The following is a 19,995-nucleotide window of genomic DNA, read 5'->3' on the forward strand; positions in this document are numbered from 1 at the left end:
TAGTTCCAAACTTCCAGCTCAGCACTGTCCCCATGACTTGTCCAGACTTGTCCTACCTGCCTATCTCCTTTTCCACCTATCCACTCCACCCTCTCCTCCCTGACCTATCGCCTTCATCCCTTCCCCCACTCACCTATTGTACTCTATGCTACTTTCTCCCCACCCCCACCCCCCTCTAGCTTATCTCTCCACGCTTCAGGCTCTGCCTTTATTCCTGATGAAGGGCTTTTGCCCGAAATGTCGATTTCGCTGCTCCTTGGATGTTGTCTGAACTGCTGTGCTCTTCCAGCACCACTAATCCAGAATCGAGGGTTGAATGACCTAGTTTGTTCCTAATCATATTTTCGCCTCTAGCTTATCTCTCCACGCTTCAGGCTCTGCCTTTATTCCTGATGAAGGGCTTTTGCCCGAAATGTCGATTTCGCTGCTCCTTGGATGTTGTCTGAACTGCTGTGCTCTTCCAGCACCACTAATCCAGAATCGAGGGTTGAATGACCTAGTTTGTTCCTAATCATATTTTCGTATGCAACAAAGATGACAGAAGTAATCACCTTTTGAACAACAAGTGACTTTAGGATTTTGAATTCACTGTCTGAGAGTGTGGAGGAGGCAGACTCAATCACGCCTTTCAAAAGGGTGCTACATTAACGTCTGAAGATAAAAACGTTGCAGGGCTCAGAGAAAAAGTTGGGTGAATAAGACTATTTGAGGGGCACTTACAGAGGGCTGCCATGGACACTGCAGACTGAATGGCCTTCTTTTGCTGTCCAACCAATCTAAGATTTTATGGTCAATTCAGAAGGGATCTACCTCAGTGCCAGGAGCTCCAACGTTACCACCCCTTACTTCCTGAGCTGAATTAATGTGCAATATTTCCAAGGCTTCAGCTTCTTGCATCGTCACGTGTAAATGTTTGGTTGCCCTTTGTCTAAAACCCTCAATTTTTTGCATTATGGACAATCATCTCTCATATAAGTCTTTCCAGTTACCTAATTTAGTGGAGTCGCATGGTGGCTCAATGGTTAGTACTGCTGCCTCACAGCACCAGGGTCTGAGTTCAATTTCAGCCTTTGGCGACTGTCTGTGTGGAGTTTGCATATTCCCCCAACCCTGTGTCTGTGTGGGTTTCCTCCCACATTCCAAAGATGTGCAGGTTTTGTGAATTGGCCATGTTAAATTGCTCATTATATTTAGGGATGGGTAAGTTAGGTGTATCAGTCGGGGTAAATATAGGGTAGGGGGAAATGGGTCTGGGTGGGTTAGTCTTCAGAGGGTCATGTGGACTTGTTGGGCTGATGGGCTTGTTTGCACACTGTACGGATTCTAAAACAAAAAAAGACTCACCTTTAGAAGTGCAAGGATGGCAATTGTATTGGTGCTGTTAATGTGAGGGCATTAAAGAAAGCAAAGGATCCACCAAAGTGGATGAGGAAATAAAGTTTTCTTCAGCAGTTGGAACTGTTCTTCCTGGGAAACAGAAGGACTAAAGGCTTGTTGGTGAAATGTAAAATTGAGAGGGGTCTGGACAGAGTGTATAGGAGAAATTTCCCATTGGTGAAAGGTCTAAGAACCAGAGGGCATAGATTTAGGGTAATTGTCAAATGAAGCAACGGTGAAATGAGAATTTTGTTCAGGTTATGAGTGGCTAGGATCTGGGTTGCAGTGCCTAAAATCTCAATTAAGGTATTTTCTTACTCCCCATGTCCAACTCTTCCTTTCCTTGACCCCTCTGTCTGGATTTCTGAGAAGGTTATTACCAAATACACACTACAGGCCAAAATAAAATCAAAATACATGAATACTGAAGAAAACAGAAAGTTCTGGAGAAACTCAGAGGGTCTGGCAGCAACTGTGCAGAGTAAACAGAGTCAGCTCTAAAAGTCAATAGATTCAGACATGAACTGTGTTTCCCTCCACAGATTCTGCTAACCGGCTGGGTTTCTCAATCAGCCCACCAATCCCGACAGCTATGTTGGCTAATCTCTACACCTGCACCCCCAGTAAGGATTCTATTCCATTCTCCTAGTTTCTCCATCTCTGTCTTTGCTTGCTATGACCTTCCATTCTATCAATTCTAATCTGTCTTTCATTTTCCTTAGCCAGTTGAGTTATTTTTCGAAGAAAGGCGGAAGAGTTAGCATTCACCCTCTGGTAGGTCAGTAAGCTACATGAGGCAAGAGCAGGGAGGGTCTTGTTTTCATGGAATGATTAGAGCTCAGAAGATCATTTGCCTTGTTGACTCTGCACCCACTCTGCAACAGCAGGTTCACTCACCCACCTTTTCCCTGTAGCCTTTTTATTGTTTTCTTTTCAAGCACTTATCTACTCCTGTCTGAAAACCCTTACTGAATTTGCCTTCATTCAACTCACAACTCATCCTTTCCAGATTGTAACAATTCACTGCATGAAATAAATCTTCTTTGTGTCACTATTAGACCTTAAATTAATGCTCTCTATTTCCAGACCCTTCCATCAAATGGAAGTGCTGCTATTTTACCTATTTATCTCTGTGTAGACACCTTTTCATTTGAATATCTCGATTAAATCTCCCCATAATCTTCCCTCCTCTAAGGAGAGCAAGTTTCTGCCATTCTCCCAATGACTTGGAAAAGAGTAATCAGGACTTAGAACGTAGTGCTTGGTGATGGATTACTCAAAATAAGAAGCAAACTAAAATAAGAAATGCAATTGCCCTAACCTCTTGGAGTTGTGAGTTGGCAGGAGTAAGAAATCTAACTGGAAGGAATTATGTAAAAATGAAATAAATGTATCATTGGTGAATTAATGATCAAGTCAAAGTAAAGTTGCTGTATAAAAATAGCCGAGAAAGTCTGAATTATTACCATGGATATTTTATTTTGTGTTATAGGGTTAGAATCAACTATGTTTTCAATAGCAGCGTAGCTCATCATTATCTATAGCAAATCTGTTACATACAGAAGACTATTCAAGCAAGCATTACATGAACATCATTGCAGTTGGACAGGCATCAATGGAAAGAATGAAGAAATTCCTGGTCATCGTTGGAAAGTCCTCCCAAAGTCATCACTATGGGCTTCAGCAGGTTTTAAAGGAACAAGCTTCCAGAAGCTCTGAAATAGGGAAGAACAGATGCTTAGAATGTTGCTGTAAAGGTCCTCACTGTAAATGCCCCCTGTAGCAATGGAGCGCTTATGTTTATGTAGTTTCTCTTGTGTTCTTATAGGTGAAGGAGATTATGAGTGAGAAACATAGCAATTACATTTCAAACACCCAGTGTCACCTTTCTAGCATAAGTTAGTCACAAAATATATCTTTGATACCATCCCAACCCAGTAAGTACATTGTCCACCAAGACTGTCTGGGTTAAGTATTGCCTGGTTTGAAATCACAATTTTGCATTGTTCCAACACCACTCAGCCCCAGAATTCGAGCAACAGTTCAAAAATCAGCAGTCAACATTTTATGATTTCCCAACCAACTGAATCACAACCTCTGATGCTATTTTGTAAATAGAACATGCTTTTACTGAGATCTAAGCCATTACGAATGAGCTTGAGTCTGTGACCCTGTAATTCACCCCATTAGTACAGGGCAGATTTGGACACTTCTGGCATTAAGGTTTAAAGTAACGCATAATCCAATTTCCTCCTTATTTTCCCCCATGGATGATTAATGAACTGGTAAATTACAGATATAGAGGTCGATAGCATGAAAACAGGCCCTTCAGCCCAACTTTTCCATGCTGTCCAGTTTTCACAATTTAAACTAGTCCCATTTTTTGTATGTTTTATCCAATAGAGTTATAGAGGTTATGTTATTAAAAACTGTTTTCAATCAAGGAAGATCTGTGTTGCAATCATAACTTTCTTTCTTTGGGAATTTGTTGAGCATCACTACAGCTAACATGTTGTCCACATCTGCAAAGCTGAAAGGTTGGAGCAGCCAAGAAAGCACAATCAAGTAAAAACCAAAAGAGAAAGTGCTGGAAAGTCTCAGGAGGTCTGGCAGCATCTGTAAGGAGAGAAAAGAGCTGACGTTTCAAGTCTAACTGACCCTTTGTCAAAGCCCTTTGACAAAGGGTCAGTTAGATTCGAAACACCAGCTCTTTTCTCTCCTTACAGATGCTGCCAGACCTGCTGAGATTTTCCAGCATTTTCTCTTTTGGAAGCACAATCAAGACTGGGCTTTGAACACAAGAGATGTTGGCCAACGTCAACTCAATGAGGCAAGAGCCAGATTCTGGTTCAGGAGACTAGAGAATAATGTGATAACTGCACAAAAAGGACAAGTTTGGAAACTTCACAACTGGAGCAGTAATTCGAGTTCTGACAGAAAAATATCTAGTAACCTCATCAAAATCAACATAGAATTTGTACACCTTTACAATGTGTGGTCTTTCTGCTGAAGACTGCGATGCCTGGCTGAACTCCAATATCCAACGATGTCAGATGACTGAACTATCCTACATTTCCAGATCTCAGCTATTCAGATCTATAATGCTCTGAAAGGCATGAGCGGAGGTGCGGGTGTTGGACTGGGCTGGACAAAGTAAAAACCACACAATGCCAGGTTATAAATCAACAGGTTTATTTGGAAGCACTAGCTTTCGGAGTGCTGTTCCTTTATCTAGGAAGGATAAAGGAACAGCGCTACAAAAGCTAGTGCTTCCAAATAAACCTGTTGGACTATAACCTGGTGTTGTGTGTTTTTTTAAATATGAAAGGCTGCATTAAATGAAGCTCCAAAGATCCTGGGATCTAAGTAAGTGGGCCCCTTACCCTCAATATCCATGAATATAGATTGGGCCACTGACAATTGAATGAACCACATCACAAACAGAAATGTTCAACTGTGATCTTACTTCTGTTGCTATTCCAGTTCAGCTCAAAGATTGATGGAAAGCAGCCTACATTAAATAGTGCAGGCAAGCTTCCTTATTAATTCTCCCATAGTATAGCATCGCCTGAAAAAATTTATTCTGAACCCATTCATCCGTGCTTTACATTCCCAGTAAAAGTCCAACATTCTGAAGTAAAGAAGCCATGTTTAGTGAAGTCTATAACTCAATAATAATTACCAAGGGGTTCACAGGACTGGAGTCCTTCCATTATACTGATGTAACTGTCACCCAGGTACGTTTTGTAATCACCATCTGGGACTTCAATGAGGCATTGAGTGGAGTCTTTAAATAGGAGATCCTTCCCAGAAAACTTTGTTGAATCAAACATGGAGAAGTTGTTTTCCTCAGATCCACCACGACCATGTTTCAACTAGAATTTGAAGCAAACCTGTTAATGATGGTGACCGTAAACACATTGCAATTGTCTGGAATGTGAATCTGCCACTAGGAAAACATTGTTTAGCTCTTCAAGCTTGCTGCACCTTAAAACCATATCATAGCAGATCTGTACCTCAATCTGTCTGTACTCCAAATCATTTCACTGCTGTGAATTAAAAATTTATCAATCTCAGTTTTAAATAGCTCCAATTTTTTCAATAACAATGCTGACATTGACTTATGACTAATACACACTGATACACTTAGAGCATCTCAGCCTGAATTTTTTTTGATCTGTCAGCAACACCTCTCTGTCTTTAATAAATCTCTCTTGTAAAATGGGAAAACCAACAAGGCTGGTGGTTTCTTCTTAATCTTTCATGGTGTGTGGCTATTTCTGACAACATTTATCATCCACCTTGAAATAAAATATTTGTTCAGAAGTGACCACACTTCTATGGGACAGGAGTCACATTCAATGAATCATTTGATGTCTTTTAATCACTCCATTCCCCATAAAACTGTACTTCATTGCTTAGCAGAAATTTATCAACCTCCACCTTAAACATACGCAAAGACTAAGCCCTCTTTGTAGAGAATTCCATTGGTTTACAATCCTCTGAGCGATAATATTTCTCCTCACATGGGACATAATTAATGTCTCCCTTATGTTTAAATTATGCTGCTTTGTTCTTGTAGTGATTGGACCAGCTGGATCCTGTTGACTATAATGTCCTTGATTGGGGTTGTTAACCTGGGATAATCAGGAAAGCCCCAGCTGACTGATATAACCAGGAGGTAGGGGACTGACTCTGAGCTGGCTGGTCATAGCCAGTTTACAGTGCACAACTAAATAAATGGGTGCCTCAGTGATGAAATGTTGGTCTAAAGGGAAAAGAAAATACAACCAGGAGGTTAGAGTTCCCTGCCACAGCCAGTGTATGTTGCTCTGTGTTTTTTGGGGGAAACCTGATTCCTGAACTGGATGATCTACACAGCCAATTTGTCAACTGGCATTTTTTTTAATTGAGGACTAATTTCTAAACTGGTTGATTTCCACAGTCAATGTGTTTCAGGTGTAAGTTTGTTCTCATTGGGGAACTGTTGTTTCACTGACTGGTGACAGCCTGTGTGTTAGTCTTTTCACTTTTTTGGCAGGGTTTAGCTCTTGTACTCTGGTTTTCTTTCTTTGGAATGTGTTTTTACTTTCTTGGTGTTTGGACTGAGCCCCTGTGAGAAAATGCACCTTTCCAGTTTAGCTGTTTCTATGGGTAGGCCTGGCTCTTTGGTGGATTAGGCATTTGTAAAGACTGAACATGTGTGTGTTGGGAGATACTGCATCCTGGAGTTTGGGAGTAGACTAAACCCCTGTGAGTTAACTACACCTTTACAATGTACTGTGTTTCTGTAAATGGGCCTAGTTCTCTATGGGTGGTCTGGGACTCTAGGGAGACTGAGCACCTGTGTACACTTGATGCCTTCAGGAGTGGACTTTGCCCTTGGTTGTGGACTCTGTTTTTGACAGTGGACTCTGCAGTTTGAAATGGACTTCATTTCTTACCATACACTTTGTATACTAGAGTGGACTCCACTCCTGGGAATGGACTCTACACTTGGAAAAGAACTGTTTATGGTAATGAACTCTGTACCAGAAGGGACTCTGTTTGTTGGTTTGGGATCTGGCTTTTACTGCTCCTCTTCCTTGTAAATTGCTGTTTCTCTGTATATGGCTGTTAATGTTAGTTTGTAAACTATACTGTTAAACAAAATAAAATAGGAAAGGTAGCAGGCTGTAGAGGAGGTCGTTACGGCTGACTACCTGCCCCTCTTCTGTGGTTACATCTGGGCCTCCCTGGAGAAGGAGCATGTGGTGTCCACTAACGCCCTAGAGGTATTTAGGGACAGGTTGGGACTGTGGGTGCCTTATTTCCCCCTTCAATTTAACTTTTTTGACTTAATGCCTATCCTCCCCTTCATGTATGTTTTCACATAGGCATTGCTCCTGTGATGAGAAGGGCATTGCTTGCCACTGGCCACTCAAGTGTTTTTTTTTCTACCTGGTAGTGAAATAAAAATGAAGCTTTCAGCACATGATGTTTCTTCACTATGTCCTACACCTACATGCACATGATATGGCTGCTGGGGAGAAATAAGCACTACAAAGAAAGAAAAATATATATAGCCAGGAGATTTTGAACCACCTCAGTTTTTGGTGGGGTGGTGGCTCTGAATGGGCCAAGGTATGTTTACCAGTAAACAAAGGTGATTTGGTGACATTTTGTGCAGTTATTAGAGTTCTAGATGCTTTAACCAGGGGAAATATCTTACCTGCATGTACCCTGACTGTTCCTTTCAGTACTTCTTACATTTCAATAAGATCTGTCATTCATCGATACTCTAGTGAATAGGGGCCTAGTTTGCCCACTGCAACTCCCAGGTCATTTCCTCTGCCCTGAAGCTCTTCTCCTCCCCCACTCACCTACTGTACTCTATGCTACTTTCTCCCCACCCCCACCCTCCTCTAGCTTATCTCTCCACGCTTCAGGCTCTCTGCCTTTATTCCTGATGAAGGGCTTTTGCCCGAAACGTCGATTTTTTTTTTTTGCTGCTCGTCGGATGCTACCTGAATTGCTGTGCTCTTCCAGCACCACTGATCCAGAATCTGGTTTTCGGCATCTGCAGTCATTGTTTTTACCTCTTCATAGACCAGTCCTGCCATCTTGGGAATAAGTCCGATAAACCTTTTATTGCTCTCCCCACTATGTAAAGAGTCTTTTCTGAGAAAAGGAGACCAAAACTCCATACAGTACTGTACATGCAGTTTAACCAACCTCTACAATGATTGAAGCAAAACTTCTCTACTCCTGTATTCAAATCCTCTTGCAATAAAGACTAACATTCCATTAGTCTTCCTGATCGCTTGCTGTACCTGCCCGTTAGCCTTTAGTGACTTATTGACAAGGATGCCTGCATTCTTTTGTAGATCTACACTTTCCAGTCTCTTGCCATCTAATAAATATTCTGCATATTGGTTTCACTAACCAAAATGGATAACTTCAGATGTTTCCACATTATATTCCATCTGCCATGACCTTAACCATTCATTAAGTCTGTCCAAATCCTCCTGAAGTTGCTTAATATTTTCATCACACCACTTTGTAGCATCAGCAAATTGGGAAATATTACGTTCAGTTCCCAACTGCAAATCACATTTGTGTTATGGGTATTTACACCATCTCACAAATCACAACTTGTTAATTTGAGAATGTCCCATTTGTTCCTGTCCTGTTTTCTGTCTGTTCACCAGTCATTAACCTATGCCAAAACATTATCTCCTTTACTGTATGCTTTAATTTTTCTATTGTGATGAAGCTTGGATTAAACCACCAGCAATCACTTCTCTCTCCAATGAGAAAGGTGGCCTATGTTCCTTTGGGATTATGGCAACTCCAAATTTATCTTTAATTTCTCTATCTAGACTTCTGTGGGGAACTTTATCAAAAGCCTTCTGAAAGTCTAAGTATGCCACAACCACCATCTCTTCTTTATCAATTTTGTTAGCAACATGTTCAAACAAGCTAGTCAAACACAATTTCCCATTCACAAATCCACACCTCCTATCTCCAGTTAGATCATTATCTTCCAAGTGTGTATTTATCTGTAGTTCTCTGCTTTCACTCTTGTTCCATTCTTAAATAGCTTGGGGTGCAGAACATATGTTCCATTCCAATTCACTGAAATCATTCCGTACCTATAGACTTTAGGAAGGTAATCACTAATCCATTGACTAACTCTACAGCTACCTCTTTCAACACTCTGGGATGAAGACCATCAGATCCAGGGATAGTATCTACATTCAGCCCTATTCATTTCACCACTTCTTACAAACACTAATTTCCATCAACACCCCATTCACCCTAGCCACTTTGATTTCTAATTCTGGAGCTTTCTTGTGTTATTCTTGGTGAAAACAGACATAAAGCAACCATTTAACTTCTCTGCCATTTCTCTGTTTCCCATTATAAATTCTCCTGACTCTAATTGTAATGAAGCCACGTTAATTTTAATCAAACATTTCTTTTTTATGCAACCATTGAAGCTTTCCAGTCTGTTTTTATGTCTGTTGTTTTTCTCAAAATCCCATCAGCATTTCCTAAAACTGACCAATAAAATACTCACCTGCTCATTCTTCAACAGTTGGAGAACTTTTGCTCTCTTATCTGATCGGGTCATAACAGCATGTGATGGGGCATCAGCCAAATGGCAGTTCATAAACTGATCAATTGGGGCTGTAGTACCATCTTTGCACAAGAGGTGATAATCTGAAGATTTCAGATTCTGATTCCAGTTAAGCTTTCCATTACCTACAAGTGAAAAGAATTCCAATAGTTACCCACTAACACCATCTCCTGAATTTTCCTATCAAGCCCTTTGTGAGAGATTTCAAAGATTTTGGGGAAATGCAAATGTCTTACATATACCGCATTCCAATTTCCTATCTAATTGGCCCATTCTTCCAGGAAATATTATTAAATCTGATAAACACAACTGAATAAAATATTGATGTTGTTAGTTGGGCATGCAGTTCTAAATCCTCACTGAATTACAGGAGGGAGCTGTACCCTTCATTATCTGCATGGTGTTCCTGGGCACTGAATCCTGATCAAATGATCCAAGGGTGAAGGTACAAGTCATCACATCTCTAACTTCCTTCTGCCATCAAGGGTACGTGCTAGCCAGTTACTTATCTAACTTATTTCTGTTCATTATTTCAGAGCCAATAATTTTATACAGTGAACTATCAATGATTGTTTGCTATCCTCCTGCATTCTTGCCACTATTAAAATTGTAGAAATGTTTTGTCTCCTTTATGTCTTTGTTCTTCATAACTAATCTCCCTCATTTATTCAGGAAGGATGATACCCTATAATGATTCTTTTACCTTTTGAATACTTCTAAATGCCCCAATTATTTTCTTTCATATTAATTGTTAGCCTTGGCATGTATTCACTTTCAGCCTTTCAATTTCTCTGTCTCTCAGTCTCCAAACCACAATTGTTTGATTAAACTCTGTCAGGCATTCATGCTGCAGGTGAAATCTGTTATGACACCTTAAGCCACGAGCATGTGTGAGATCCATTTAATTCACTCACTCACTCACTCACGAACAATGAAAAGTTTCCAAGAATATTACGTACCGTCAGTGTTCTCCGACACCGTGGTATGTTTAACAAATGCAACATCACCTACTTCCACAAGGCACCTGGAGGAGATTGGGATGAACTTATTCAGATATCAGAATTTCAAGGAGACTGCATTCAATGCTTCCCTTCCCCAATTTTCACTCTTCCTCTTTAATACAGGCTGACTCCAATTCATACAATGCAGCCCTCTGGTATCCCACCTGTGTGGCCCTTCATAAAATATAATTAGACAGTGAGTGGGCAAGTTTACCCTAGCTCACCAGGTAAGAAACACATATACTCATCCAATGTTCCATGTTGGCTTCAATGGAGAACAACACTGTTTGGTTTGGCAAACTTACATTGCACCCGATCCCATCAGTTTCCTCAGCAGAAAGCTTGGTTAAAATTCCTCTCTGTAATGGCAGCAGGCAGTTTGATCCTGCTAAATATTATGTCCAAGTTGAGTCCTATCAATAACCTTAATCACATCCACGTTTTCCAGCAGCAGGCACTTATCTATCAGATTGCTTTCCCTCTACATTGTACTAAGCTTTTTCACCAAGCCAGCATTCAGCTGTGTGCTAAAGTTCTACTGCCTATGCATCCACTATGATCTGCTTTTGTCTTTGTTCCACCATAGTATTTGGCAGCTCACTCCAAATTAATAACTAACAAGTCATCCTTTTGCACCCATATCGCTGAGTTGAAGGTTGTGAGTTCTGGAAGTCTGGGCACAAAAACCAGGTTGTTGCTTCAGTCCCAAAGGAGTTCAGCACTGTCAGAGGTGTTGTTGTTCAAAGATGACATTCAATCAAGGACTCTTCTTATTCCCAGTAATGGCAGGCGTAAATGAGTCAAAACGTGTGGTGCTGGAGAAGCACAACTGGTCAGGCAGCATCCAAGGAGCAGGAGAGTCGACATCACGAGCATAAGTTCTTCATCTGGAATGGGGTGAAGAGCTTATGCTCAAAACATTGACTCTCCTGGGCCTTGGATGCTGCCTGACCAGCTGTGCGTTTCCAGCACCATACTTTTTGATTCCGATGTACAGCATCTGCAGTCCTCACTTTCTCTGCAAGCATAAATAATCAATGCAAAGAGGGGTTGTGGTTTTGTACTCTCTTCCACAAATGATATTTAATGCGATATCACTTCATGTGATTTGGAAAAAATGTTTGAGACCCTAATGGAATTGGGGATCAAGCATATTAATTAAGGGCTAATTGATTGCAGCTAATGTGGGGAGTTAATAATCCATGGGGTTCATAGCAGTTGACTGCCCCTCTTCAGCAGCTATGTTCGTGTTGGGTGAAGTTGGAGAGGGAGCATGCAGTGTCCACTGATACACTCGATGCCTTTAGGGAGAGGTGGGCAGCTCAGGGGGCATGTCCCCTTCCAACTCCATCTTGATTTAGCCCTGCTCCCTACATCTCCCTCACCCTCAATGGTCTGCATTGTCCTTAATAGGCTTTGCAAGTAAACAAACTAACTGAAGAACAGGTGGTGGTGAGTAGTTTAAAATATACCGTGGGTGATTTCGTGATGGGGTGTATAACAGCACTTCTGAATATGTGAAAATACTTGGTGTGATGGGGTGGGTGGCGACCTCTAGCAGCACAGTGGTAATAACCTTATCTCTGAGCCAGGAGGCCTGAGTTCAATATGGTGCATAATAACATCTCTGAACCCTTTGATGTAGATAAAATGGGTGTGATTTTATGGAATGCCATTAACTGAAACAAAGCTCTCACTAAAAGTGTGGTATTGGACTCTGTTCAAAACATTTACAGTATATACTCGAGTAATAGTCCATCTCATGTAAAGGTCGACCCCTATTTTTGGCCAAATAATCTGGAATTTTCCATATATCTCACGTAAAAGTCAACTCTAGTTCTTCGCAGCTACCAGATCAACATTTGAGTCAGTGTGCTGCGATCACGTCCCACTCCAATCTTTCAGTCTGCCAGTCATTCCACGCCACTCCCGGTCTTCCAGTCCACTGGCTGTTGAGTTCCGCTCTGGGTTTTCAGTATTACCATCAATCATTCTTTTTTCCCTTCATTCATTTAGTGATCAGTTGGGCTTCTGCTAATGATATGATATGGTATGAATTTTGACAGGCATAAATTTCAGCCACTCAAAAGTAGTATTCATGTAATCGTCGACTCTGTAAATTTAACCTTAAAAAGTAGTCAAAAAAATTGACTATTACTCGAGTATGTACGGTATCTTCTGGTGTACAAGTTAATGTTGGATCAAACGATCATTTTTAAACCAGGATTGAGGGACTTCTATAACTGAGGTTTAAAGAAAACTGCAGTTGTTGTGAAATCTCAATTTCGAATAGAATGAGCAGGTCAGGCAACATCTGTGGAGACAGAAACATTTAACTTTTCAAGTTGATGCCTTTTCAACAGAAAAAGGAAATAGGGCAACAATGGCAGGGTTTTGAAATTTAGTCATCGATGAGACAAAATCTCAGTGTATGGCAGAATAGTGTCACAGGGCTAAGTGACCTTCTCCTGCTCTTATAGTCCCATTCTTGAAGAAAAGCAGAGTTTGCTATGGCATCTCAGCCAAGATTTATTCCACAGTCAATCTCAGAAACAGCTAATTCTGTCCATATCTCATTGCTATTGGTGGGACAGTACTGAGTACAGATTGGCTGCAATAACACAATGACCACACTTCAAACAACACAGCTGGAAAGCTCTTTGGAGGGTTACAAAAGCACCTGTATACATGTGATTTGTTTCCTTACCTGAAGGCGCCGCTGTAGCTGTAGTACCTCTCATTGCTGTTGGCCACACATTTGTCTGTTGGTGCCGTTGAATTTTGACTTTCATTTCCAATACACAGAGAGCACAGATTTGGGTGCAGGGCAGCATTCGCTCCAGGGGCACAGCTCTGACTGAAATATGTTGCTTAATTCAAAAAGATTTAATTAGGAGTTAACTTCATCTCTAAATTCTTTTTTGGCCTGTGACACTAAATGTGTCAATGTTTATAACATTGATTATTGATCTGTAATATCACGCAATTGCGCTGCAGCACAAAACAATAGCCCACGCCAATCACTGCCACTATAAACCAATCAGATTGTCATGTTAGATCCTGATGAACATTCCCATTGATCTCCTACTCAGGGAATTGTACTTAAGCAGAATCTGCAAACCTCATGGTCCAGCATATTCCGCACCCAACCATTACCTACAAGCAAGGGATCAACCTTGATTCAATGGAGTATGCAGGAGGGCATGCCAGGAGCAGCAACGGGCATAGCTGAAAAAGAAGAGCTAAGTGATCTCACAACCAATGGAATAGATCTAAATTCTGGAGTCATGCCACATCCAGTCATGAATGAAGGTGGACAATTCAACACTTCCTTGATTCGATTCACTCACGTGATGTTAAGAAATGGTTGGAGGCATTGGATACTGCAAAGGATATGGGCCGTGACAACATCCGGGCAAAAACTGAAGAGTTGTGCTGCAGAACATTTTGCTCCCCTAGCCAAACTCTCCCAGCAGAGCAACAATACTGGCAGCTATCTGGCAATGTAGCAAATTGCCCAGGTGTGTCCTGTACATAAAAAGCAGGACAAATCCACCCCGGCCAATTACTGCCCCATTAGTCTCCTCTCGATCATCAGTAAAGTGATGGCAGGGGTCAACCCAGTGCTATCAAGCAGCACCTGCTCAGCAATAACCTGCTCAGTGACTCCCAGTTTGGGTTCCACCAGGGCCACTCAGCTCCTGACTTCATTACAGCCTTGGTTCAACAATAGACAAAAGAGCTGAATTTCAGAGTGTGACTGGCAGCCCTGGACATTGAGGCCACATTAGACTGAGTGTGCTATCAAGGAGCACTAGTAAAACTGGAATCATGGGTATGGGAGAAAACTCTCTGCTAATTGTAGTCATACTTGGCACCAAGAAGGATAGTTGTGGTTGTTAAAGGTCAGTCATCTCTGCTCCAGAACATCTCTACAGGAATTCCTCAGAGTAGTGTCCTATGCCCAGCCATCTTCAGCTGCTCCATCACTGACTTCCCTCCACCATTAAGTTAGAAGTGGGGAAGATCGCCGATGGTTGTACAAATGCTCAGCACCATTTGTGACTCCTCAGATGCTGAAGCAACCCGTGTCTAAATGTAACAAGATCTGGACAACATCCAGGCTTAGGCTGACAAGTGGCAAGTAACTTGCCACACAAGTCTGCAGCAATTAATGCCACACAAATTCCAGGCTATGACCATCCAATAAGAGACAATCTAGACACTATCCTTTGTGATCCAAATTGCATTACCATAACTGAGTCCCCCACTATCAAAATCTTGGGTTTGACCAGAAACATAGCTGGACTCACCAATAAAAACAATGGCTACAAGACCAGGCCAGAGGCGAAAATACTCTCCTCCTGGCTCCCTAAAGCTTCCATCCATTTATTGTCACCTGGTCAAAACCTTGGAGCCCTTTTCTAACACATGAGGCAGAGCCATCCATTTGCATGGAGAGAGAACTGTTTACTTTTAACTTTACTCTTTAACATGAAAATTTATTAGCTTTTAAACATGAGGAATCACACTTACAATTAAAAACATCGCAAGCGTTGATTTTCCTCTCTGAAATCAGGTATCCCATCGGAATGTTCCAGCCAGCAGTCCGGCCAACAGCTGTGTGACAGGACTTTTTCCCCTTCAGTGTCTCCCAGTTCAGGCTAGTATTCTTTACAACCGCCACAGCAAAGTAAGAGGCTGTGAAAGAATACAAACAATGTAATATTCTCAGTGGAAAAGAGGATACATATTTAGAGCAGAGCAGTATTCAGGACAGTAAGGCAGCTAGGGATAGGCTTGGTTTTAGATTGTTCAAGCACAGATGCTATGTTCGAATGGGTTCTGAAACTAAAAGTTAACAACGGGGCAGCTTAAACTCCACTCAAATATTTCATCATGAGCATAACTCTATCGCTGCAGATGTAAATGTAGTGGCTATTTGGCAAAACCCTATGTGAATCACACTTAGTCTTGAGAGGAATCTTGGAATGTTGTACCTGAAGGTGCCAAAGGAACTTCAAACAGCTATCCTTCAAAGGGAAGAGATGCAATTTAAAACAAACTGGACTGTGAATTCCTGTGGTCACTGTAGTAATGAACAGCTCACCATCCCTGACAGCAGAAAGATACCTCCTGTGTACTGTGTCCCAAAGTGCAGACATCTTTGTACTTACCTTTCCAGGAGTATATAAACAAAAGGCTTGAAAATAAAATAATTACATCAACTAGTCTGTGTGTGTTAGTGGGTTGATATGCCACAGTGACCTACAGTAAGGTCACAGCTTGAGACACTTTGGTGTCATGGGTAATGAAGGACTCTTTCTCACTCTGAATAATGGAGGCCAGGCAAGTCAGTGAAGCTGCTCTCAAGAAGGCAAGAGAACAGAAGCTTGTCAGCTAATCAACTGCTCCATGGCTAGTGTCAGCATTACCATCATCGTCCAACTCAGTGGTCACAACAGTCCACCATCTATCGTTCACAGAACCTAGAGACTGATTTTATTTTATTTTATTGTGTTTAATAGCTACTAATCTCACCTTTTCTTTAACTCAAGAAAGACTGATCAGTTTGGCTCCCTAGCAAACATAAACAAATTTGGATTGTGAAAGAGGATCCTTTATAAGTTAACCTGCTGTAACAAACTGAGAGAGGAGTTGAATTAAGAAGGGGAACTACTTCACCCCTTTTCCCTTGGGAGCAGAACCGTTTGGAGATGGTCCATCCAGAATCGTAACAAATTGGGGATACTTGCCTGGGGACTGTTATAACAATTGGAACATACTTTCGGCCTGATTTTAACTCTAAAAAGCAGGTGAGTTTTAAAATAAGTAGAAATTGCCAGGAATTTTTTGTGCATTTTCTCAGTGCAGTACTCAAGGAGTTAGATGCTTCTTTCTGCACAATCAGGTTGTGGCACTGCTACTTAGTGTAGGGACACCCTCCATCTCTTCCTATTCCTTTCTGTCTCCTGAACTGACTGTATAAATAATAGATCTAGTCATGTTATACATCCAGAATGTTTTCTTCGTTATGAAGAGATAATGTGTCAATATACATCCTTGGAAAAGCGCTCTCTTTCTTTAAAGTAAAAGAGGAGACGTTACATTATTGCATATGCTGTAGACCAGACAGGTAGTTTATCTTTAAGACCACCACAAGGTGATATTCCAGCATATGTTACTGGTTCTCAGCTGCTGTTTCTGTAGTTGCAGTAACAATAATAAGCACAGAACCTGGACAATGTGTAAGGCTGAGATTGTGTAACATTGTCAGTAGTTAATGTTATTAATAAACATCCAGACGTCTGTTTATGAGATGGACAAAGTATTGACATAGAGCAGACGTTACCTCACATGTGGCAATCTAGAATGAGAGATCACAGTTTTAGAATAAGGGATAGGAGATTTTAAACAGAGATGAGGAGAAATTACTACTCTCAAAGATTGTAAATCTGTGGAATTCGCTACCCCACAGTGTGGAGGATGCTGGGACATTGAGTATCTTTATGGAGGAGAGAGACAGATTTTTAATTAGTAATGAGTTGAAGGGTTATGGAGAGTGGGCAGGAAAGTGGAGGTGAGGCCAAGATGAGATCAGCCATGATTGTATTAAATGACAGAGCAGGCCCTAAGGGCTGAATTTCCTACTCTTGCTACTAGTTCTTATGTCTCAACAAAATCCCAATGTTCGTGCAACACTATACAAGGGCTAATGTGTAGGGAACTTTTGGTCCATAACAATCTGGGAAATGGTGTTTTACACACAAAAGCAGGAAAGTAGGGTTGAGAAACAAATCAGCCATGATCAAATGGCAAGCAGACTCAGTGTACTAAATGGACAAATTGCTCCAATACGTTATAGTCTTATGGTTATACCTTATGGACTGGACCAGGAATTTGCCAGGTAACAGCATGAAGAAATGTATGGAACTCACTGGCAGCTAAGCAGCTGATATTGTATTTATTTGGACAGTGAAGAGCCCATCAATAGTGATCATACCAAGTCAGTAGGACTTGACAGAATAGTGTAGGTTTGAAAACTTACGTATCTTGATTTGGTCATTCATGCCTGTGGATTTGCATGGCTCAAGATTAGCTGCGAGAAGAAAGGAAAGAAAATTGTAAACACCAATCACATCTTTGCATCTGTTGTCCATGAAATGGCAGGCAAAGAACCTCAAAGCACATGGCTGCTTCTAGGAAATCCAACTGGATCCAGGAAAATCTCTCCAGGGAATTGTCCCTGAGCATTACACTTCTAGAATTATATTGATTTTGATAAACGTTTGGACTTTCATATAAGTTTTATGTCTTTATGGTATTCAGAAGCTGCATTAAAATGAGATGTTGAGCTATTCCCCAGAAGGCTATAGGACACTTCATGTTTCCTCTGGCATTTCAGTTAGAATTCCTCAATGATCTGCAAAGTACATAATTGTTCAAACCTTTCAGCCCTAATGCAATAATAAGTACAAGAGATACTGTAGGAGGTGGAATTTCCTGACTAAGTTCAGATACAATATTCTATGCTATCAGGAGAGACTGGAGCTGTCTCATTGGGCATTATGCCATCATTTCAAGAAGCAAGACTGAAGTTGCCGATGCATCATAGAATGACAGAATCAGAGATTTTCTGCAGGTGCAGAAAGAGGCCACTCAGTCCATCATGGCTGTAATAGCTGTTCAACTGAGCATCACTACCTTCTGCCAATTTCTGGTTTCTTTCCTTCATATCCTTGCACATTATTTCTATCCAAATAATTATATAATGCCATCTCAAATACCTTATTGAACCTGCCCTTATCACACTTACAAGTAGTTTTTTTTTCTCACATCACATTTGCTCCTTTTGCAAATCGCTTTCAATGTGTGTCATCTGGTTCCTGACACCTTTATGAGCAGGATCACTTTCTGCCACTCTATCCATCCCTGTCATGTTTTTGGAAACCTCTTTTGGGTCTCCTCTTAGCCTCCTTCTCTTCAAGAAGATGAATCCCAACTTCTTCAATTTATCCTCATCATTGAAGTTCTACATCTTTGGGACCATTCTTGTAGATCACTTCTGAACTCTCCAGTGCATTTGCATTTTTCATACATTTTCTCCCAGGACTGTACACAATCCTCCAGCTGAGGTTTCACAAGTGTTTTGTGCAATTCAACATTACTTCAGACCTGCTGAGTCGCTCCAGCAATTTCAATTTTTGTCTCAACATCACCTTCATACAGTTGCACAGTATACCACTATTAATAAAACCAAAGATGTTTTATTGCTTTACTTACTGTTCTCTCCACCTGTCCTGCTACTTTCAACCAACTGTGTATGTATACACCCAGGTCCCTCTGCTCCAGCAAGCTCCCCTTCACCCTCTTCCTTAAAATTGTATGCCCTGTTTTCTATTGCCTTTCAATGTTCTTCGTATCAGAATGCAAAAGTTCACACTTTTCTGCATTGAATTCCATCTGCTGTCTTTTTGCCCGCTGCACCGACTTGTCAATGTCCTTTTGGAGTTCTACACTGTCCTCTTCACAGGTTACAAGTCTTTAGAGTTTTGTGTCATCTGCAAACTTTGAAATTGTCCCTTGCTAAATCTAGATCATTAATATATGTATAAATCCCTTTTTATGTCATGACCTATAACTTTCCTCATAGACCTGTTTTGTGGCACTGTACCCAACACCTTCTGGGAATCCATGTACACCTCATCAATAACTTTTCCCTCATTCAATCTTGCTGATAACTCTTCCAAAATAAAACTCCAGCAGGTTACCTAAACACTATTTCCCCTTTAGAAATTCATGTGGACTTTTCCTTATCATATATCTTTTCCCATGTGCCTACTAATTCTCAAATTGTTGTTTCTAGAAGTTTCCCACCACTGAATCACACTCATTGGTCTACAATTCCTGGATCTTATCCTTACATTCTTTCTTGAACAAGGGCATGATGTTTGGAATTTTCAACCTTCTAGCAGCTCTGCCTATGCTGGGCACGCTCAGGTTTCCTTCAGCCCTTCCTGAAGAAGGGCTCATGCCCGAAATGTCGATTCTCCTGCTCCTTGGATGCTGCCTGACCTGCTGCGCTTTTCCAGCAACACATTTTCAACTATCAGGTTTGACCAATGTCTCTGCAATCTCCACTCTTCTGTCAATATCCTCAGATGCTTCTCCACCAGTCCCAGTGCCTTGTCAACTTTAAGTACCAACAGTCTATCTATTGCTTCTTTCTTTTCAATTTGGAACCCTTCTTGTGATAGAAATTTCTCTTCTATCATCATGCCCCAGGTAGTATCTCCTTCTTTGGTGATGGAATGTTCATTTGACAATTCAGCCATGCCCATTATCTCCATTTGTAAATCCTCTTTATGGTCTCTAATTGACCCTACACCTCTTTTTAACCACTCTTCTATGATTTATTCTCCTTTGGAAGATTTTGAGATTCCCCTTCTGGTAGGCAGCTTTCTCATTATTTTTCTTTGTTTCTCTTATTTATTT

General features: G+C 41.1%; 1 protein-coding gene across 1 annotated transcript in view; it reads right to left on the minus strand.

The window, feature by feature from the left end:
* Positions 1 to 2,836: 2,836 nt before the first annotated feature.
* Positions 2,837 to 19,995, minus strand: part of LOC122555749 (serotransferrin-B-like) — a 50,294-nt gene continuing 33,135 nt past the window's right edge. Inside the window, exons 11-17 of the mRNA XM_043701832.1 lie at positions 17,549 to 17,599; positions 15,037 to 15,201; positions 13,208 to 13,370; positions 10,459 to 10,523; positions 9,440 to 9,624; positions 5,060 to 5,252; positions 2,837 to 3,092 (exon numbers count right to left, since the gene is read on the minus strand). Coding sequence (XP_043557767.1) covers positions 3,058 to 3,092; positions 5,060 to 5,252; positions 9,440 to 9,624; positions 10,459 to 10,523; positions 13,208 to 13,370; positions 15,037 to 15,201; positions 17,549 to 17,599 — 857 coding nt within the window. The 3' untranslated portion in view covers positions 2,837 to 3,057. The remainder of the gene's footprint in view (positions 3,093 to 5,059; positions 5,253 to 9,439; positions 9,625 to 10,458; positions 10,524 to 13,207; positions 13,371 to 15,036; positions 15,202 to 17,548; positions 17,600 to 19,995) is intronic.

Source organism: Chiloscyllium plagiosum, chromosome 13 (assembly GCF_004010195.1).
Source record: "Chiloscyllium plagiosum isolate BGI_BamShark_2017 chromosome 13, ASM401019v2, whole genome shotgun sequence".
NCBI classification, from domain to species: domain Eukaryota; kingdom Metazoa; phylum Chordata; class Chondrichthyes; order Orectolobiformes; family Hemiscylliidae; genus Chiloscyllium; species Chiloscyllium plagiosum.